This window comes from Chironomus tepperi, unplaced genomic scaffold (genome assembly GCF_022539635.2).
Source record: "Chironomus tepperi strain 1889 unplaced genomic scaffold, CSIRO-AGI_Ctep_v1 contig_85, whole genome shotgun sequence".
In the NCBI taxonomy this organism is placed as follows: Eukaryota; Metazoa; Arthropoda; class Insecta; order Diptera; family Chironomidae; genus Chironomus; species Chironomus tepperi.
Window position 1 is genome coordinate 2,554,697 of NW_027226207.1, and position 23,997 is coordinate 2,578,693.

At 30.9% G+C, this 23,997-nt stretch overlaps 1 protein-coding gene across 1 annotated transcript in view; it reads left to right on the forward strand.

Moving 5' to 3' along the window:
* The window catches only part of klg (klingon), a 56,817-nt gene that overhangs the window by 929 nt on the left and 31,891 nt on the right, over nt 1-23,997 (forward strand). Inside the window, exon 2 of the mRNA XM_070634410.1 lies at nt 16,197-16,891. Within this exon, the coding sequence (XP_070490511.1) occupies nt 16,765-16,891 (127 nt within the window). The 5' untranslated portion in view covers nt 16,197-16,764. The remainder of the gene's footprint in view (nt 1-16,196; nt 16,892-23,997) is intronic.

Here is a 23,997-nt window from a genome sequence, read left to right on the forward strand (position 1 = left end):
AATATGAATTAAGCTATCAAATATAATTGCTTTATTTGAAGCACTTAAATCAATCGGATTTTTAAATAAATTCTGAAAAATAGAATCCGAGGAAATTGACGAATCAAAATCGAAGGAATTGAAAAGTAATTTAAATTTTTATTCCTGAATGGACAAATTTTAATTGACCGGTTGTATACCTAGCTATAGAGTCATTTGTTGTTTCTAAAATTAGAATAGTTACTAGTCAAATTAAAACCGATTAAAGCTTGAACTTTTGTTATATTTTCTAAGAATTTGAGTCAATCTATTTATATCCAAGTAGACAAAAATACATTTAACTAGTTTTAAATAAATTAGTATCTAATTGACGACAAGCTCTAACGATTGGTTGCCCACTAGGGTTACACAAATTTATTTAATTTCAAATTCCGAAAAATATCAAAATTTCAAAAATCACAACAAACTGTCTAAAAATCAAAATATTAAAGAAAATTTCTTATAGAAACTTATCCAAAATTTCAAATTCTCCACCCTAAATGCTCCATTCTCAGACAATATCCACTAAAATTCACAAAATCATGCTTCAAAAAAAAAAATTGCTACAAATTTCTCCACACACTTTTCAACAAATTTCCCATAATTTACAACATCAATATAATGTTAATGCTTTTATACATGCTTCGAAGGTATGCTCGACTTGAGCAGCAAGTTACGATTTTGACTTTTGCATGTAGCCAGGTAATTTAAGTTAATATTGGTCAGCAGCTTAACTCATGCAATTATCTGAATATAAATCCATAACTTTCACAAATTATTTTATATGTTCCTGGGTTCGGGTTGATTTTTTTATGTCATGAGATATTTTAGGGCGTAGAAAATCGTGCGAATTTGCGATTGGAAATTGTGGGTTGTTGGAAAATTGAAATTGTTTGAGGAAATTACGATAATTTTGTAAAAAAAAATATGAAGCTTTAAAGTATCGATTTACACGATGAATTGACCTAAAAAATCCAACCAAAATTATAGATTTGAAATTGCTTAAATTATTAATCAACCAAGACAATGTAAAAAATCCCATTTTGTTTATAAATTTTTAACCCTTGAATTACTACCTTCGTCGATTTGTTTACTGCTTCCATACAATTTACTTCCTTTCTATCAAACCAACAATTACATAAATCAACAATCTAAAAAATCAATGTATATTCATTAAAAATCTACAATCTGATTTTACTCAGACCTGATAATTAAATTGATATGCAATGATAATTATCAGCTACATGTTTTTTTAATTGCATCTTTCCGTCCATAATTGTCGGTAACAAATGAGTTTATGTTCATGAGAATTGAAACAAGCAATGACTTGGTGAAATCGAATACTTTTGTCATTGTGGCAGTTACATTGTTTCTGTGTGGGACGAAGTCATGTCAGATGATTTTTTTATGTCAGCCTTGGGGACTTTTTGGAAAAGGATTTGTTTGGAAACGATGAAATTTGAGAAGATTTTATGGGTTTTTTGTCAGTTAGGAGAAGTGATAGAATGTTCAAGATGGTCATCATTTACCTACACATTTAGGATTTGTAATAAAAGGGTTTATTTGAATTTTAAAGACTAATATGTCCAGTTCTAAGTATACAAAGTCTCTTTATGAAGACCATCGTCGTCTTTGGAGCTAGATATGCAATAAGTTAAATAAAGACCTATCCACTTGAGCTATGACAGCCAGTCATCTCCAAATAAGCATGCAAATTAGAAAAACACCTCAGATACTCAAGTTAGTCTTCAAAACAGTGCTTATAGCCTAATCACTTAATTTTCAAGCCATTTGACACCTAAAGCTCATCAACTTCCATCTCTCCATCAAAAATTAATTCACATGCCTCTCAAAACATCTAAATTATCCGTAAAAATTCGTCAAAAGTTTGACACATACCACAACAATCCCTCCACACCCTCCCGACCGGCTACAAACAAAACTGCTCTCAACAACTGATACTCATGAACAGCACAACATCAAGAGTGACTTTATGTAAACAACTGTGACTGAACATTAAACAAACTTTTTTTATGAACTTGACATTAGGACCTTGCTTCATTTCAGCCAAACCCACACACATTTATGTCTTTATTAATTTTTTTTTCCAACGAAAATAAAATGACAACATCCAAAAAAGTTTTGACACTTTAAGCTCTCCTCAGTGGAAAAAAATGAGCTATTAAATTTCATTCACTTTTATGGGATACACCTGAGCGATCATCCTTCATTGTCATTCATGATTTGTGTATTAAAAATGTGTAGAATTCAATGTAAAATCAATTATTTTTGAGGCACAAGAGACAGACTGAAATTTGATTAAGAGGAAAATTGAAGTGTTTTGTTTTATTTAATGTTTTGGATTCAGCTATGGAATGAGAATTGGGAGGTATTTTCCAAAGTAATTTAACTAAAATGAAGAATGGAATGAAATGAAAATTTTAATTAAAATAATTTGTTTTGAGAAATAGCTAGTTGGCTTGTTAAGACATTGTTAGGAATTGAGCACAATCTTTTATACTTGGAATTTCAGGGACTTTTTTGATGGTTTTTGATACAAATTTTTGAATAGAATGTTTTAATTAAAAATGGTTAGTATTGAAGAAACTTCTCAAATTTTTAAATAATTTCAAATTGTTATAAAATTAACAAAATTTCAAGAATTTCAAATTATTCTGCATCTTTTAAAGAATTTTAAGTTTAATTCTGCATTTTAATTAATTTCAACTTTAAATCAAATTTCAAAGAAAATTCAAACTCACTTTGAGTTTCAAAAATAGCAATTAATTTTTTATAAACTTAAAACCATAATTTGAGCTTTTCTAAACAAAGTTTACCCATCATCACTCATTCCTAAAACTTGAGAAGTTGCCAATTACCCAACAACAACCCATAAATAAATAAAGAAAAATTTTAAAGTTTCAAAAAACATAATAAATTTTTAAATGGAGAAAAAATGTCAGTATCTCAAATTTCTGACATCTTCTAGGAGCTACTCAGTCGAAAAAATTAATTTTCTTCTTATCCATCGAGCAACAACAACAGCTAAAAAAAATATCAAATTTATGTTGCTACAATTCAATGTCCTTGAAAAAGATTATGTTTCAAGATACAGCGTAAAATTAATGGCTTTCTGTCTCCAAAAAATATTTTCCTTATCGATTATTGGAATTAAATTCCGAATTGAATTGCTGAGGCGATGCTGGATAGATATTTTGTAGTTGAAGATTGTACATTTTATTTATGAGATTCTTGCCTAACATGACTTGAATTTTTGAATCTTATTATCTTTGTTGGGATGTCGGATTTGATAATAAATTTTCGGATTGAGAAGAATTATTGGAAATGTGGGTTAAAGGTGAAGTATTTAGGGCATTCTCATCATTTTTAGGCAGATTTGGAGCAAAATCTTTGAATAAAATATTTAAATTTAAATTCAAAGCTTTAAGTCGATTAAGATATTAAATATGTAATATCAGTAAAGTTCAAGCTTTTGTTAGAATATTGTCGAATTCTTGACAACTTGGACTGTAGATCCAGGGCATCCGAAGTACTGTATTGATTTCTTAATCATCTTTGAATTTTAATATTCATTAACCATTGTTGCTCTTAAGAAAAAAAGAACCTTTAACGATAGAATTAATCATGAAATAATCGACACGTTTCGGATAAATTTACTGTAGCTTGTTTTATTGCTACAAGCTATATTGCGATGCTAAATTTAGATAAGCTGATGGATTAAATGACAAAATTTCATGATGATGAATTGAAATTTGAAGTCAATCAGACACGTTTTGTCCATAAATACATTTTTTGAAGTTCTTCATATTCGAAGATTAATTGACATTTAAATTTCAAGGAGAAAAACTTTGTTGAATTTTATCGACATTTGAGAGGTAGTTAATTGGTTTGAACTTTAATAAGTCCATGAAAATTCAACTACTTTGAAAACTTTTAAAGTTTTTCTTTGTTTTATGATATTTAAATAATTCTTGTTTTATGGCATTTGAGCTGATTGTCTAGAAATATGAACACTTTCCAACAACTAAATCCACTCCAAAAAGCACAAAAAGTCAATAAACTTTTTTCCTGCTTCTAACTTAATTTTTCCTTAATTCCTTAATTCAGTTCTAAAAATAATTAAGTGGACATTCCATTATCTGTCTCTGCATTTCTTTCAACGTCACAAAACATTTTTTTACGTGTTTTTCAAAGCTCTACATTGCTCGAAAAATTCAGCTTTTTTCTAAAAACAGACTTGACATTCATCTTAATTCAAATAAATTAGAGTGGATAAAACAAGAAGAGACAAATAAAAAAAAATGAATTGAAATTGAAGAGACAGCTTGAGTTAAGGAAGAAAAATATTTTTGCAGAGATAGAACAAGACTTTAAGGATTTTTGCACAATTTGACGTCGATTAGGATATTGTGAGAAATTTTGTCTAGACTTGATGAAAAGTTTGAGTCAATTTTGTTGAAATTTCTAGTTAATTTTGTTCAAATTTCGAATTAATTTTGAGGTCTGGATTTAAGTTTTGCAGACATATTTAAGTGCTTTTTATGAACCTTAAGGAAAATTTACAAAAAATTGGATGAAAATTCAAATTAGTTTTGGAATAGAATTCTCAATAATTGTTGAAATTTTTAAAATTCATCTTAAGATGGAAAAAAAGAAAATTTCTATTTTTCGAACAGTAACATTGCTTTAGAGCTTATCTAAGCAAATTATATTCAATGATGACCTAAATATAAGCAATTTATCATAGAAATGTCATTTCAATCCTTGAAAAGTAACCTCAACTAGTGTTATAGTTTATAAAATATTCACCCAAAACCCCAAAATGCTCCCAAATCAGATCAGATTCATCATAAAAAATAGACTTTTTATGTAAATTTTAAATTATTATCTCAAGAAAAGAAGTTTAGTTCAAAAAGGCAAAATTGTCAGCGACTGAAAAGTTTAAAAAAAAATTAAGAGCAGCTTTTGAGCCTGACGTTGCGTAATGAAATGCTTTTAGGACTTTCTTCTTTTCATCTGTTTAAAAATTATGTTAATATTGAAGACACTGAAGAATAATGAGTTTTTTTTTGTGAAAAGATGGAAAAAGAAAATCTCTTCAGTTGTCTTATTTAAGGATGTGGAAATGCAAATAATTCACAATGTTCATTATGATGAAAAATTTTTCCTTTGTTTTAAAACAGAAGAGAAGAAGAGCTTGTTGAATAAAGAATGAGAGTGTTTGGAGTATTTAATTTGATGAGCTCTTTGATGCTGAAGTTCAAGTGTGCTGTTCTGTTTTTAAAAGGTTTTTAAATTGAAGAGAATTTTAGTTGGAAATTTTATTTGCATTTATAAACTTAATAGGTAGCTAAATTCAAGCTTTTTAGAAGCTAAATTCAAATTTTTATTGAAATTGTTGATTAATGGACCAATTTAGACAAAATTAAATTTTTTTGGAAGGGATTAAAGATTTTACATCCAAGTTTCAATATATTAAGGTAGAATTGGCTAGGTTTAATCTTAATTGACAATTTCTATGCCTTAAAATATTTGAAATAAAATTTAAACTAAGTTTTAAATTCTTAAATTGATCACAAAAATTGGTTGAAGTCGAGACATCAGAAATCACGACTTTATTGCCCTTTTAACTGCTTCCATAAATTTATTTCCATATTTGACTACCCTCAGTAACGAATTTGTAAAGCCACTCACAAAAATTACAACAAAAATTCTTCAATATTTAATACAAATCAATTTTAAAATAAATTTAAATCTCAAATTATTCAGCTTTTGCATTAAAATTCATAAATTCAACAAATTCCAAAATAAATTCTACACATTTTTCCATAAATAAATTCCACAACCGCCGTAAAACCTTCACGATAGAATAAAAAGAGAAAAATATTCACAACCTTTAATAAAAATTCAAAAAGCTTATGTTGTCATGAATGAATCCGATAGAATTGAATATTATTTTCCCCTTTCATATCAAGCGAGACGCGTTGAAATTGATAACAAAATTGTTATGAAATTTCATCCCCAAAAATCTCCTCCCAAAGAATTAAATTCAACCACGATTCTCATTCTATTCCACAATAATTCCCAAATTAGAAGGTAAACAAACAAGAATATGTTTTAAATTTGATCATTGTTAATTCCCATTCACGTACGAATCCATTTACATAAAACCCACACAATGCACATTATTGACATGTGATATTCATAACGGTGTATACGCTTGTACAAATCTCAATTCAAAGATATTCTGAGGGTTCTTAAGGAAAAATATCACGTGTTGTTACAGTTTTGTCAACTTTCAATTCTTATTCTTATTTGTGTCATAAGAATACACGCGTGAGTTTGTTGTGGATACAAATTCGATCCCCAAAACGATTTTTGACAAGCTCACGAAAAATAAATTGCCAGAAATCTTTGATGTTGATGGAAGTTTTCAGCGGGGAGTTTTCGAGTTTTATGGAAGAGTTATGAATATGTGTAAATGTATTGATTGATTTATTGGCTATTTGCTTACCTTATTGCTGATTTTTTGGTGAATTTTGGTTATTTATTTGTTGGGGAATTTTACTGGTGAAATATTTATTTGTGTGATGATGAGGTTTGATGTAAGTTTTTGTGACATAATTCATTTAATGCACAACTGTTCAATATTCATGTATTATCGTGCTATGTGGCACAATATGTCGTGGTTTCGCAGGAATAATCTAAGAAATATGCATTCAAAAATATTAGAAATAGTTCAAAAATTGCCCAATTTTCTGCAAGCATTTGCGTATTCCTTCTACCTTTTCCTCCCTCATTCCCTTATCAATTAAATAAACAGCATTGAGGATTTTCCGCCAATAATGCGGACTTTGCATACAGCAGCAGAAATAAGGAAATTCAAACCTGTCCATTTCCCCGAAAAAATGCTGAATTTCACAAATTTTTATTATCATTCCATTTAAATCTTCATGCCATATCATTTGCTAATCTGATTTGACATAATGAAAACGGAATGAACAATAATAAGCAGGCCGTCTCACATAGGAAAAAATGAATTCATTCCATTGCTGTATTAAATTCATAGAAACTGCTCCTTTTTTTATAAAACGAAATTGCGATAAAGCAATTTAAATAATCCTAAATTCGCGTGTTGGCGATAAGGAAGAAGAACAAAAGGAGCTAAATAAAAAAAAAATTCTCTTTTTTCCCTTCACTTCCCTCGCTTCTTTTACTTGTTCAGAAAACAAAGTTGTCTTTCTTCACGGTCAGAGAAAAAGGCGGGCAAGCAAAGCAAACAAGAAAGCAAGCGACAAAAATAGGAAAGGAAAGAAATATGAAATGACACAATCGCATGAAGAAGAGACAAGGAGATGAAGAAGGCGAGGATGGAAAAGTTGGAATGAAGGTGGATAAATTTTTCTGTAGTCGAAAAAGTGTCTGAAAATGAAATGAAAAAGCGCAATTTAATTTTGGATTATTTTGAGTGGTTTATAGAGTTTAAAGAGGAGATGTGGCTAGGTGACGGAGTTGTTTTGTGTCTTTTATATTGCTGTACTGAATTAATGATAATCCTAATTGGACGAAAGTACGTTTTACTTAATTAATGGCAAGTTAAGGTCTCGTTGATGTCAAATTCTAACGTCTTAGTGTCCACTTGGGAATAAGTTCGAACCTCGAGTTCCAAAACAGCTAGTATGTCGCTATTTCTAATGAAATTTAAAAGAAATGAGTTTCAAAGCCTTAATTTGTCGACTATATGCAATAATGTCATCAAAATAAATCTTTGAACAAGAAAAAAGCATGAAATCTGTTGGAACCTGATTTTTGATGAACCCTTAGTCTTACATATCACTTGCCATAGTCTATAAACTTTAGTAAATCTCATCATGCAATTTCCTACAAAAATCCCAAACTTACTAGCCAATTGTCCCACAATATGCTCACAATTCGAATCTCACAGTTCACCACCCACCTTAATATAGATATCAAGCCAAGAAAATGACAAGAGACATCCCTCACCGTGCAAGTCTAAGCGTCGGAAAACAATGAGCAAAGCAATTTTTTAATGTTCCGACAACATGAAAATGAGAATGAAAAGTAAAAAAAATGATAATTTTTAATTTTCACTGGGAAAAAAGAATTTTTGTTCCTTATTTTCTTTTGTTAGTTGATTATCATTGCTGCTGTCATGAAATGGAAAAAGTTATGATTATTTTTATTATTATTGCTCTATTTATACCCCCGAATATCCAAGGAATTACTTTAAGGAAGCAATTTTTGTATGGTGGCAATTGAGGAAACTATTCAGTGACCATCTGGGTGTCTATCTCCTCCAGATTATTACAAAATTTGTATATTTCTTGCGTCCTCAAATGTAATAATAATAATAGTCACTACCAAAAATTTTGTTTAGTCTTTCAACTGCTGAGTTGACACAAATAAAAACTCATTGAAATCTGAAAATGGAACAGAAATCTATTGAAATTATATTCGGTCCCTTTTATTGACACGTGTTTATTGTTTGAATATGCTATAGAACGTGATACTGGTACTCAATAAACTTTATATTGGCATTGGATTTTATTCACTTTAAGTTTTATTTGTAATTTTTATGATGGTTGTGTTGAAGTGACTTTGAAGGACTTTTGGATAGTTTAATTGGAATTAATTTGATTAAATTTGGTTAAGTGGGGTAATTTTTGATTAAATATTGGAATTTCGAGTAGTTTTGATAGTTTCGTGGGAATTTAATTAAGTGCTGTTGTGGACTAGATGGAATTATATCTTTTAAGTTGCTATATTCAATGGTTTTACCCAAACTAGTGTCTCCCTAGCTGTAGATGACCTAAAACCCTAGCTAAACCTTATAAATCATAATATACCTTAAAGTTTACAATCTCTAACCATCCACAACCAAAAAAAGAAACATTCATAGCAAAAGAAGCTCCATTTCCTGCCTGATATTCAACAAAAAATTATCGAAATTTCTCCAAAAGGAACTAACCAAAGAAACTCATATGTACCAGGAAAGAAAAATTTGTACAATCCATCACGTGAATATTGTGTCTATGTATCCCATATTGACTATTTATTCCAATATTTCTGAGGTAAACTTTACGCATCGTTTCATTTCAACGTCAAAAAAAGTAGAAACCTTTTCAAGCTCATGCCATTGAGCATATCCATCAGATTTACCTTTTTTTGTTCATATATGCTGGAATTTCTCTGGTTGTGCGTCTGCATTTACCTTTGAGCAACAGAAAAAAAAAAATCTCTTTTCCGTCTTTACTTCCTCATCGGAAGTGAAATTGAAAAAGCACAAGTCTAAAAAGAAGCAGTATTGTGAATTTTATGTACACATGGAAAACGATAAATCGTAAATAACAACTTATTTCATTTATTGATCCTAAGTGGCACTCTCTCTCTTTCCTTTCTCCTTTCCCAACATGTTTCTTCTTATTTCCTGCTGTTTTCTTTTTCATTCTGCTCATACTTTTCCTTCTTGTTATTTATTTCTGGTCCAATTTATCAATGCTGCAAAGCTTCTCGTTTGGGTTATGAAAAATAATAAAAAGAGCAAACTGAATAATTTTTTTTTGAAGGGCCAGAGGATTTTTTGTTATAGAAAAATGAAATTTGTTATTCATTTAAGAATGGACCATTGATGAGAAAATTGATGATATCAATTTGTTGAAGTGAAGTGATTTTTTTCTGTAATTTAATGGGTATTTTGAGGTGGAAATGGCTTGTGAGTTGAGTAATATGAGGATGGAATTTAATACATGATATGATAATGGATGAATATTTAGCAGATCATCACATGATCTTCACGTGATGTTTTAGAGTCGATTGAATATTTTTGGATTCGTAGTGCGGTATGTGGACTCTTAAACCTACAGATTTGTTTAGTTGGGTGATGTTCTAGTTGATTTTAACTGATCAGACTGGAAAAGAACCTAATCAAAGTCTTATTGATTCAATAAAATTAAGAAACTACTCGCGGCTCTAATAATGTCGTCATAGTTACTGTCGACTAGACCAGACTTCGAGCTTTAGAATTTAAAATTCAAAAATTCTACCTATCTAAAGTTAATTCAGTAAAAAACCTCCAAAATAAAACACCCCATTTGCCAACTTCTTCCATATTTCCACTCACAATTCATTCTAAATCTCTTAAAGTTCTCAACACATCCTCATACACACGACCAAAAAAAAACTGAAGCTCAATGGCCCCCAAGAGTTACACAACGAGAGACTAAAAGCGACAGAATCGCAATACATAACAGACAAAAAAAATTGAGTGAAGAAAAATTAAGGCTAATAAATCACTCAGACTAATAATTGCTACCAATGCTGGCGAAAGTGCTGCATGGCTTTTGCTTCGTCTCCTCCTCACGATCATCATCATCTATTTATTTGATGCTTCAGTACAAAAAAGAATTTCGGAGGCAAAATCCTCGGTTTTTATGCGTGCAGGAGAATGTCAAATGCGTCAGAGCCATTAAGAGGATGTGTGGAAGGGATGGGTAGAAAGGAGTCGAGAATAAAAAGGCTTAAACATCGTCTGTTGATTTTGGCAGATTCGCATAATTCAAAAATAGATACACCGAGGAAAAAAAGGCAAAAAAGGAAGCAAATACACAAAAAAATCATAAAATAGAAAAAGAAAATGAATGGGAAAAATGGGAGGCGCGTAATTGGCAGCTACTCGCTCATCGGGCGCCATAAAATCTCATAAAACGCTTTTCTGGGTTGCTGATTAATTTTGTGGAAATAAATTTTGTGTTTGAGCTTCTGGCTTTTTTTACGTGTTGTTGCTTTCCTTCGAGAAAGAAAGTTGAACAGGTTTTAAATACAAATAAGCGATGAACATTTGCAAAAAAAGAATTTTTTTTGTTATGCATGAATTATTGAATCGAGTACTTGAAAATGGAAATGGAGAGGTTTTTATGGGAGGGAAAAGAAAAATATTTGAAAATGGAAAATTGTGTTGCTGCTACTTTTTTTTTGGTGAATTGAAAGCTTCTTTTTTGTCGAAAGGGGAGAGGAAAAAAATGTGGATTTAATTCCACTTCAAGCTTTTTATGAGATTTTGCTGTGAGATGAAATGTTTTGTAGCGATGTTGGGAAGAAGAAAATCTGTGAAAAGCTGTTTTGAATTTTTCATGAATTTCTATAGTAAGTGGCTCTTTTGAACGGAAATTCATTTTTGATGTGGAAATACTGGTGACCTGGATGTTTTTAAAATAGAACGACAGATTTTAAATAGAATTGAATTTGAGAGAATTTTGCGTTGCTTTACAGATGATGTAGGTAATTCTATGTGATACGGACTGATTGTAGTGTGTATCAAACATCTAAATATTGCTCGATTCTTCGAACCCTAATCTGTAAATTTGCAATATTGGAAAGGAAATGATGACGTCTAAAGCTTACTGCAGATTCTTAAAAATTCTAATTGAACCCATGCGTCATAAAAACCAACAACGCAGTAAATTACTCAAATTTTATCGATTCCACTTTCTTCAAAATTATCAAATTTACATCAATTAATAATAAACTCCATCATTGATAATTTAAGCTCATATTTCAAGCTAACAAAAGAATCAACTCTTCATAACTAAAACAGAAGTATGAAGAAAAGAAGTCCAAGTTTTATGTGACATGTGTCAACACAAAACAATGCCTTTAAATTTTCATCAGTTTTTGTAACAAAGAAAAAATTCCCACAAAACAACATTAATTACAAATTACATACCCAGGTGCTTTGAAATTCAATAAATTCCACGACATCTACAATTTTAAGCATGTCTGAGAAAAGCTTTAATTTATTTTGAAATAAAGCCGAGCTTAAATTTTACAATTTTGTTTGTGAAAATATGGAGGATTAGATAAGAGCAGCATGAAACGTAATTTGTGTCTGTGAGAATCTGTACATGTGTACGCAGTCAGTATACAGAACCAAGGGTGATGAAAGGAAGCATAATTTACCTCGCTTTGACTCATAAAGTTCGAGCAATGCTTTTGATAAAAAATTTAATTTTCCCTTCCATTTTCTCTTCCGTGTTCAAAATTTTCCTTGCGTATTTTTTCTGCGTTTGCAAAAATTAACTTTCGAAAAAGTCAAAAGCTTTTTAGGCCAATTAATTAAGTTGATTCGATGTTTGAGCTGAATGTGAATTTGATAGAAAAATGCGTGCTTCAAATTCTATTCACGTATGAGGTGGCTTCATATTAATATTGAACTGGATTCCATGAATTTTTGAGAGCATTTGACTTTATTGTAAGGTATGGAGTCTTTAAAAATAGTGTGATCAGTTTCTCTATCCCTCTATCCCCTCTATTCCCTTTATCCCCTCTATCCCCTCTATCCAATCTATCCCCTCTATCCCTCTTTATCCCTCTCTATCCCTTCAATCCCCTCTATCGTTTTGTCCTGTTGACCCTTAAACATTAAGAATTTGCTGATCTTTTGGTACAAATGACCTGTTTATTACACCATAAAATCGACTAAGATCATTAAGTGATATAAATTACGTCTTAACTCTACAGTACTTACTTGAATCTCAAACCAATCTTAAGAAACAAAGATAAAAACACATATTTGGGTACCCATCAAATAAATTTCCTCTCTCGCACTCATAGCTTTTAATCTATTCTCAAGTGCCACAGCAACATCAAAGACAAAAGGAAAATAATTTCCGAGAAAGCTTCATTAACCCCCAAGATTCTCTTTCTTTGAGACAGCGACTTCATCTATTTTTATAAAAAAACAAAGTCAAGACAATAAACTTCAATACCCCAAAATTTACTACATAAAATGTCTTGAAAAATAATAAAAATTCAGTAAGAGAAGCCAAATGAGGAGTAAGAAGCAAAAAGGGTAAATTTTGAAAACAAGAAAGGAAATTGAACTAATCAGACGATACTTATCGATTTTCACACGCCTCACGTGATAAGAAAATTTAATCGAATCCTTTTTTTTGCCTTCTTCCCATCCACACCACCTCAACGATAAGCTCATCTGTTATATTATGAGAATTGGTATGGGGTATAAATATCAAAGCATCAAGGGGTCTGGTCCCTATTCACATGCACAGAGAAAATGAGAGAACATATAACATGATACTAAATTTATAATGAAATGAGAAGATTGAGGAAGCATTGATACAACATTCTCATTTCCTAACCCGCCAAAAAGTCGTGATTTGTGTTTTAAGGATTCATTCAAGTAAACTCACATGGAAAAAAAAGGCACACAAGAGTCGACTGTACATTTAATTTACGCTCAACATTTTCCTAAGCCTTGAAAATTTAAACATCTTTTTACGATGGAATCGGAGTAAAAAATGAGGATGAAAAAAAGGCAAAGAAATTTACGAGAAATTCATTATTGAAGATGGCACGGAATTTCTGTTTTCATGTTCGTGCGTTTGCTCAGGTCGAGGAACCGATAATCAAATCATTTTCCATGACGAGAAATTATGATTTAATTTTATTGAAGACAGGCATGTGGGGTCGTTCATAAGTGATGAAAATCTCCTAGAAATGAAGAAAAATAGATAAAAATCCATGAAATTGAAGCTTTAACTACCAATCATTGTCTGCAGCTCTAAAAATAGCTACTCAGCACTTAATAGCTTCACCCTAAACTAATAAACATAATTCACAACCGACCCCAAACAACAGTATTGATTTTAATTCCTTTCCTTTTCTTTGTTTCTTTTTTTCGGAAGGCTTTTATTGAAGAAGGTTCAAAAAAATCGATATTTTCAGTTCCTTCTTGAATGCTTAAGTTGAAAAAGAGGAGGAAAAGAATTTCTCATTTTACTTTTGTGAAGCTTTAGGGAGCTTTGCGTTGCGACATAAGATTTCACTAAAGAAAATTTTCTTTATTATGAAGATTCAAGATGAAAATTCTTGAGGTAGCTTTGAAGTGCCTTTTTTGTTCGTTTTATTGGAGGAAGCAAATTTTAAACACGAATAATTTTTTTATGGAATTTAAAAAGCTTTCAAAAGTTGAAGGTTGTTGGAAATTGTGAGTTTAGTGCTTGACATCAACTCTAGGGTATGTGGGCATGTATGAGGTTCTAGCTTATGGCCAGCAAGACCTGCTAGTATTGTCCATTGTTTGACCACTTTCGGTATTGTCAACTATCTGTGTGTCTAGTTCTAGGGACGAAAAATCGCATCTAGGCAGCATTAGTCTTCTCTAAAACAATTCGACTAGACAAGCAAGAGTATGTCCCTTCTAGTAGATTATCAACCGTATTAATCATTCTCTAAGGGATGGCATGCATGACTATATATTCCATTAAGTAATATTTTGTTCCAGCTTAGTAATAAAACTCATTTATGAGCTTCATAATTCCTCAGTAAAATTCCAAAAATCCTCATATTTGACTATTAAATTACAAACTTTATTAAAAGCTATTATTTACGAAAAAGATCAGGAATTAAGTTGACCAAAATTATAGCCAAACTTGATCATTAAATAACTTCCATCGTCATTTCCACTCCAACTTCATTCAAACAATAACAACTAACCCCTTTTAAGCTTTAACCATTAAAAGTTTTCAGACGCGCCATAATAAAATCCCATTGAATATTTAAAAAAATTTCACCTCGTTCACAAAAAGCTCAAGGAACCAAAAGTTTCGTGTAAATTATAAAAAATTACGTGGAAGAATTTCCGTCTGTTCAGTACTTGCCATTAGAATTAATGTTTAACAGGTTTTTCCTTCTTTTGTGCCAAAAATTTTTGAGCTTTTTTTTCGACGGTGTCTCAATGTCACTTCCACTTAATGTCATTTGTTTGGTAAGACGTTGTCTTGTTAAATTAATTTCCACAACTTTATCTACATCTACTAAATTGTAAGTATTAAGTGCCAAATGAGCAAAACATCTTTGTCATTTTATTTATTTGTTATGTGATTTACATAAGTAATTATGTGTCACGTAAAATCTTCTTGTCTTATCATGTTGATGGCGGAAAAAGTTTTTGGTTAAAATTGGATTAATCAAAATTTTATGTTTAGAAAATTTTAAGTTTGATGGATTCTATCATCGAGTAAAGGAATGGAACAAGTTGATAAGTAGAGCAGAATGTAATGAGATATTTAATGGCTGGATGAATAGATGATGAGAAAGTTTTGATGACTTAAAATTGGCATCATTATTGAGATTGAAAGATTCTTTAAGTGAATCTGTTTTAATTTTGACATTTTCTATGGGAAAAGTTGAAGGATTTACCTTGTTGGAATTAATGTTATAGGGTTTATGTCAGAGCTTGAAGTCGATACACTTGATGTCGAATTGAGTCGATTCAACTCGACTTCGAGCTCTGGTTTATGCTTGTTTAAAGCGAGGCATAGGCAATTCCATGCTCTTAATAAACAAATTGACATGATTTCTAGTTAATTACTAGACCTAAGTTCGACCAATGGCAAATTTTGCGGACCGTTCCGTAATAAATGTCATAAATCGTCCTTAGGCCTAGTTAATAACTGGACATTAATTCAAGTTGTCCGCCTGGGTGTGATATTTGAAGATCTCGTGAAAATTAAATTCAAGCCCTAAAATAAAGGACATTGGCTTCCAGTTTATTGTCTTTCCTGAAAATGACTGCTTTGTATATCTTTTAGCATACAAGAAGCAATCACATAAGGTATGACATAGAGTGGGATATGAGCTACATATCTAGGTCATACCCTAGGAAAAAATTATAGCTAATTTAAGATGAATACTGAATATTTCACTAGATTCAATGACTATACTTTAAGAAGTAACCATCCTGCATAGCATGACATGACATGATTTCCTTAATTATCGAACGTATCATATTCCTATGTATCAAAATCACAGAAAATTAAACATAAATTTTTTTCTAGTTTTTCTATCCAAAAAAATAAATATAAAAAAAAATTCATCATTCATAAAAACATCATCGGATGAAGAACAAAAGAGCATATAGCCAAAAAAAAAATCATTTTTCTGATTCATCTGACCGCACACACAAAAGAATAACATGATAAAATTTATGATGCAGCAAAAAAAAAAAAATAGCAGACAACAGCGGCATCAGCACAGACAATAAAGTCAGAATAGCAAGAAGACATAACATCACAAAAAAAAAAAATAATAATATAATATTAAATTTTCATTTATTCTAGGATCAAAATTATGTGTATGTGATTTAGGATCATGTTATCATAAAACAAGCGAGCGAGAGAGGAGCTGAATAGGCGGAGAAGGCGTTGATTTTTTTTTTGCAACATCTGAATTGTATGTACATGGTGGCGTAGATGATATAAAAAAATATAAAAAGCAGTGAATAAAATGTGTGAAAAATGAGAAAAATTTAATTAAAAACGGAGAGTAAGAGAGTGGATGAACAGATATACACACATACACACACAGTATAGAAAAAAAAAGCTGAGAGACCAGAATTTCTGCATGATGAACAAAAATAATGTCATTTTTTTCCGTGTGTCAACTTTATGTATATGATATGACAATGCAACGAGAATGATTTCATAAATCATCATCAACAGACCAAAATTTTTATCATTTTTGCTCGGGCATAATTTTTATATGTCTGTGTGTGGATGTATTAGTGACTAAAAAGACAGCAACAAAAAAATAAATTATTTAAAAAAAATTTCCAAAAAATAAATTTTTTGGTGTAAAAACAGTGATAAGAAGACAGGCAGCTTCAGAAGAGGAAAAAAAGGCATCATCATGTGCTCAAACAAACTAATTAGATTAAGCATATGCCGGAAGGCTTATACAGTACTGTTTATTTTACTTTATGGATTAACCGCACACATTACACATGCCGCCATATCAAACAGAAGTAAATCATTAGGTGAGTCATGACGTGAATTTATTTTATGAATAATTTATGGCACTTCCTCACTTTCATGAGACTCTTTTATGTAATTTTAATGTAAACATCATTTTTTTGTTGAGTACCTTGAGTTGAGCTTTTTTTTGAGAATAAACTGTGCCTTTTCACTGTCCAAACAGATATCCGTCCACATAAATTCAATAATTTTTTAAAAAACAGGATGAAATTCCATTCACTACATGATTAATATTTGATTATTTATTATCATGATCAGAAAAAAGTTTACAGCTTGTTATGAATATGTAATGAAATGTCGAACAATAGCGATGAATTTTTAATTCGATGAGCTTTTTAGCTACGAAAATCATCCGTGAATTTCATTCATTAAAGTTTAAGTAAATGGTAGCTTTTATGGGTGTTATGATAACTTTTGGGGTGTTGATATTTATGGAATAATTTTTGGTATTTGTGTAAAGAATTAAGGTATGCATATGTTAAAGTCAAGAGTTTAAAGGGTTGTCAGATTTTTGTATATACTTAACTAGTGATATAGCAAGGGTTTCCATCAGTTAGGATTTGACATTGAAGACTACATCATAGACTCAGAGTTGATTCAAAATCAATTAGGTCGAATAATTTGGTTTTAATAAAAGAGGTTTAGCAGATCCTTAAAAGTCCATGGCAGAGACTTCTTCGTTTGTGTCGCTCTGGCAAGTCGGCATGAGTCGGCTCGAAAACAGTGAAATCGACCAAAATCGACTAAGAATCTAGAATACGCAACTTCTAGTCACACTGATTTGACAAGCCTTCAAGTCGTGCTGTTAACAGCAATCCCATATGTTTCCATACAAAACACCCTCAAGGCTACGTCTCCATTTACGATGAATTCCCCGTCTCACTTCAAAAATCCCGCAAAAACAAATTTGAGCTTTAAACTCACAGCCTTAACCTTAATTAAATTAATTTATACAAAAACACTTTACATTATGACTTCAAAGAAGTCATCTCCTAACTCAATATGACATTCAATCAACCCGCGAATTCAATTATATACATCATCACATATTCAAGCACATCACATCCATGTCACCTTCAAAAATTGGAGTAAACAATTATTTTCATGATTTTAAGTGAATTTAAAAACTTTTTCAATTTAATTCTACTTCAAAGAATCTACTTCCATCATCTGTTATTTACGAATATTTTTTAAATGCGGTCTACCACATTATTAAAATTCTACTGAGCTTCCTAAATAAACTTCTCGTCGTTCAAGTGCCTTGAAAAATTAAAACGTTTTGTGGTTTTTTTCTTTTGTGAAATGTCAGGGAATGTTTAATTAAAAAGCTGTGTGGTGTATAAGAAAGCTCAAGTGAGACTTTTTTCCGCGGGTCTTGTTTTTCGTAATTTTAATTTTTTCTGTGTTTGATATGACATTGTGTTCTATGGGGCATGAATGCTTAGGAATTTTAATGAATTTTATCAAGGTTCTTGAGAATTTATGGAGAAGTTGAGTTATTAATCGGAGAGAATTGGAGTAGAATTATGGGGATTAATTATGAATTTCGCTTTTCCTGTGATGTATAGCATATGATGTATAGCTCAAGCTACCTTCTGCAATATGTTGCTACATCTTCGTGTCATTGCAGTTTCTTCTTAAAATCCTTTCAAAAATTCAGTAACGACGCATAAAAACTCATTTAAAAATAAACTCATTCTCAAAGGAAGTCTCACACGTTCCACAATATTTCCATCCAAATTTACATTCTATTTTCAACATGATTAAATAAAAAGCATTCAAAATTCTTTTAAAAATAATCATAGAATTCCATTTAGATGTCAAATATTTCATCAAATTTAATACCTACCTTCATTTTTAATGAGTAGACGAAGACATTCACATAAATAGCAACAATATGATATAATTTTAAACAGCTGTATATTTGATATTCACATTGCAGCACTGTAACACGAGGAGAAAATTTTTTTTTTCATGAAGATATTTCTTGTAAAATCTTTCAGGCTTCAAAAAGAAAGCATCCCACTCGCAAAAATGCCAAATACGAGCTCTTCTTGGTATTTAAAATCAAGTGCCACCCATATTTGCATGATATTGCTATGGTGATATGAACAAGACATTATTTGAGCCACTTAAAAGTCGTCATTAACGTTGTTGATGCGAAAAATTTACCGAGTGCCACGAGGAAATGAAATTTCGAGCATTGTTCTTATTGAAATATTTCTTTTATTCTTTCAATTACTGCCTTGTTTTGTAGAATTAATTTTCAAACTTTCTGCCTTTATTTCTATTGTTTTAAGAAGTTTCTGTGCTTTATATTAGCTTTTGTTGCTATACACAAAATTAAATCATTCAAATGAATTGAAATGGAAGTGATGAAAAATGAAAATCATGAACAATTCTAACTAATTCATTATTAGTAATTTGTTGCTTAGTTTGTTAATTAATTTGCAAACTTATGGATAAGATGTTGTTTACTACTAAATTTTTACGTTGTAACGATTAAGATTTCAATTGTTTGTGACTATTGTCGTGTAAAGTAAACAATGGGACATGTACATATGTGTAGTCTAGATTTTGAATTTAAAGTCTTAAATAATTTTTAAATAATTAGGAAAATTTAAGTCGAGACTCATTAAGGTCTCTTAAGCTTGTGTCGTCAAAAGAATCTTTTTTTTATCTTTTTTAATCCAACTCACACTAATTCAATTTACGTCATGAAAAAGGGGTTCATTGCACTGTCCCGCTCAACCAAGCTTTAAACGCCTCCACAAGCTCATATTTAAATCCTTTATATACTGTTACGAAGTCATACAATTTATTTTACCAAGCTTCCTCAAGTTCATCCTCATAAACTCAAGAAATGATGAGTAAAATTTCCAAACAAGCTCAGAATTTGTAGAGTACTATTATGCAAAGCAGGAAGTTTAAAAGGTCGAAGCATAAAAATGTTAAATTATTTCAACCCCGAGCGACATAAATAAGAAGAGTCAGCATTAGCTTTAAGAGTAGGCTCTACCAAGAAGCTTTTTAGGTTAATACGAAGAATTGTTCATTTGTATCGTTCGGAGCCTCACTTTCTCCTTCCACCTACATGAAGATATAAAGAAAAAATAAATAGCAATTAAGTTGCAGGTAGAAAGAAGATGCTAAAAATATTTTTTTGCTAAAAATCTACAGCCTTGAGTGAAGCTTTGCATTAAGTTGTTTGTGTATGCAAAATTTGAATTTTCGATTGGAACTTGACATTACCTCAAAGCAGCAACTTCCTGGATCTATTGTCTAAATCAGTTGTTTCCAAGCATTTCAGTATGCAGAGTCTAAAGTAGCTTTAAATTCCGAAATAATTCATTCAAAAATTCAATCAGTTCCCGCTCAAAATCTGATAAATGCCTTTAATTACCACAAAAAAATTTCCACAACCCGCAATAAAATTTTAAAGCGATTCCCAGATAAAAATCCTCCCTTTTTCGCCAAATATTTTTAAGCGACTGCCAAACAACCCAAGAAATGAGGCACAAAAAATATTTATTTTCATTATAAATTTTGTGGCATTGATAGCTATTAAATAAGCAGCAGCTGTTTGGCGGTAATTATTTCAGTCGCTCCTAAAATACAGCTAGAAACAAAAAATTAATTTTTTCTACGAAATGAAGAAGGGAAAAAAATTTTGCTAGCAAACAAGTTCAATAAATTAATTAAAAACGGAAGCAGAAGGAAGAAGCAAAAAAATCTCATTTTTGTGCCAAGAGAAATAAATGAGACTGATAAGGATGAAAATAACAATGACTGAGATAAGCGTATTTCATGTGTAAGGAAGTGAAATCGATAGAGCTTCAGGGAATAATTCAGAATAAACATACACACTTATTTCCATCAATATTCACACTCTGATGCACATAGTCATAGATATATATGTACATACTTTTGAGAAATAAAAAAAGAGAGAGTATTGAAAGGATTTTATGAAGAAGAAAAGAAATAAAAATAAACTTTTTCTCATTTTCTGCTTTTTTTCTTTCACGAGTTTCCGTCTTCATGGTGTGTGATTGAGTGTGTGCTGGATTTAGTGATTCTGGAGATGAATCTGGTTGAGTCGTGGTTGAGCTTGTGGGAAATTATCGATTTTTTGTGTCAATTGTTTAGGATCAGTGTCTCTAAATGAATATAAATAATTTTTTTATGACTTTTTATCATTTGAGGTAGTATATCATGGTCAGTTCCAGTCTGTCCCTTTATTATGGCCGGCTTCTAGTTAATATTAACGATAAAGAGGTTTAAATTCTTTGATTCAGATACTTAAGGCAAGTTGACGTGTGTAGGACCTATTTGAAGATGTTTTTAGCTTAGTTCCTAGTCATGACATTTCCATAGCATTTCCTCAAATCCAGACATCACAGTAAATCGCGTCATAATAATATTTTTTATTCCTAGAACTCAGCTTGGATTTTTACATAAAAATAATTTTCTTCTTTGAGTCTATGACTCCCACTCACATTTACTCATGCATATATAATTTCACACAAGACATTCCGAGACATTGGAATCACCAAATAAAAAAATAAAAGAAGCTGTATGCTGAATAATGTTTGATATTTGTTTCCATCTTCGTCTTATTTCACATCTTTTCCTTCAATTTCTTTATTTCCTTACTTTCATGCTTCTTTTTCTCACTTCTCGCCTATATGTGATGTAGCGGAAGGAACTCAATAAAAGACAGATGAAACGTGATGCATGTTGACATATCGTTTGTTGTATATTTATTCTATATACATCATGTTATATGCGATCTATGCGAGGAAGTATTTTGATATGAATGTGGAATTGAGTTCATCCTTTTTGATGTTTATTTAGTTTTAAAAGTTTCCCCTCTACTCTACTTTTTCATGCATTGTACGGATCATTTTGATGATGATGATAATAATATTGATTGCTAAACACATTTTTGAGTATCGATGGTGTGGAATTGTTGGCATTTATCTGGGGATATGGGAAAATTGATTTTTCCTCGAATGTTTATTTTGGGAGAATTTGACATTGAAGATGAATTTTTGGGTTTTTAGGCTATATTGCTGAGATAGACTAGGTTGACTAGATTAGGGGTGCCTCCTTTAAGAAAGCTTAAAAATTGAAGCAAAAAGCACACAAAAATTAAAAAGAAATTGCTCTATCCTCAAAACTACCGAAGAATTCCAAACAACTTCAACTCAAATTAGAGGTCTACAAAATAAAGTCATTAAGGTATGCAAATTTTGTTGTGTTTTTTCTCTCTTTACCATTCGAAATAAATATTCATGAGATAACCCTCATAATTATAATGGGGATGCTGCTAAAATATAAATGAGAAGCAACGCGCAAACTTTTTTTTTTGTGTCTGTGGAATATCAACTATTAATGAGATATGCTTAATGTACAAACAACCGAGCAACGCTAACATCAATAATGAAGTGGAAATTCAATCAAATGGATGCAATTTTCAATTTATTTTTCGGGAAATGAATTGCATTTTGATGCAGATGCTTTTTAGGGACGTGATAAAGTTTTGTTGGGTAAATAGAATCTAAATATATCCGGTTAATTTAACCGCAGACATGTACGAGTCTTCAAACTTTATAATCTTACGTATCAATTCAACATAATTACCCTTCTCATACTCTACGTTTTTACCTTACACAATATCAATTTAAATCTCATTATATACTCTGACTTATCACAATTTTGCATCTACAATCGTCACCACGCACATAAATAAAATGTGTAAATTAATTCATCCAATCACTTCAACTGCATTTCATTTGTAAAATTAAAATTAAAGGTAAATAGACATGAAGCTCAATTAGATTCATATTTAGATAGTGAATTGATAAATAGCTAAATTGATTTTAATTAAATGCGAATTGACATTGACGATAGCTTAGTCGTGATTGTGTGTACAGGTGGATGGATTATAAATAAAAAAGATAATTAATGCAGTTGTTTTGGATGTTGATATTTTGTACATACTGCAATCCTGAGGGGTGTGGTTGGGTATGAAGCTACGGAGGATTCATAGACATCAAGGGAATTCGATAGCATCATGTGGGCTCATTCGCAATGATGACAAATACTTACATGCTTACTGGAACAAATATAAGGTATCAGTCTAGCTTCAAACTCTCTTTAATGACTTTTTGGAGTGATTCTGACCTAAATTTCCTAGCTCGGTGTCTGATCGACTGCTCCTTATTCCCAACATACTTTAACAATCCATTTTAGATTCCATTAGGCATGTCATCACCGGGTGCGATATTTACTTTATGCTGGCACGTGTGTGCTTCCCAGAAATGGATATGAGAGCATATTATGACAAAACTGAACTTAATGGAGTCATAAAACGGATAGAGTTAAAAAATTTAGAGTCGGGATCATAAAATGTCCTTACAAAAAAGGGGAAATATGCCACAAAAAGAGCAGGAAGCGATAAAAAGACGCAAATAAACCTAAACTAATCCAAGTACTTATACAACTTTCCCATTTTAGTACCCCTCGACTGCGACATCACTTGATTAATTTACTGATGCTAGAAAACTTTGCGTGCCTCATAATGATAATAAAAGTACGACAATATTCTCTCCTCTCCTCTTTAGCACAGCTAAATTTAATTCAATAAGGAACAATTTTCTTCCATTTTGCAATAAAAAGAATTTTTTGAAATAAAAATTTTTTTTATGATGCCTCAAACATATGATAATCCCATATCGTAAACATGCAGACATAAAACAAACTTTTCCTATAAATTTTAAAAGCGAAAATCACAAAGTTTTTCTTATGACGGAAAGATATTCAAGTTTCCATATAGTTTTTGAGTGCTTTGTAGGATGTTTTACTATAATCGATTTCCTCTCAATAAAATTTATAGTTTAAAAAAAGTGGAATAGATAGTTTGCTGCATGTACAGATAAAGTTTTTTCTCTCTTTTATTCGAGTGGGTAAGGCAAAAGTAGCTAAATTTTAAATTTATGAGCGCTTTTATTAGAAGTTTTTAATTGGATAATGGACGCAAATTTTTGGGATTTAGTTGAAATTAATGAAAAATTATTGCCGAATGAAAACTAAATTGCGTTAGATT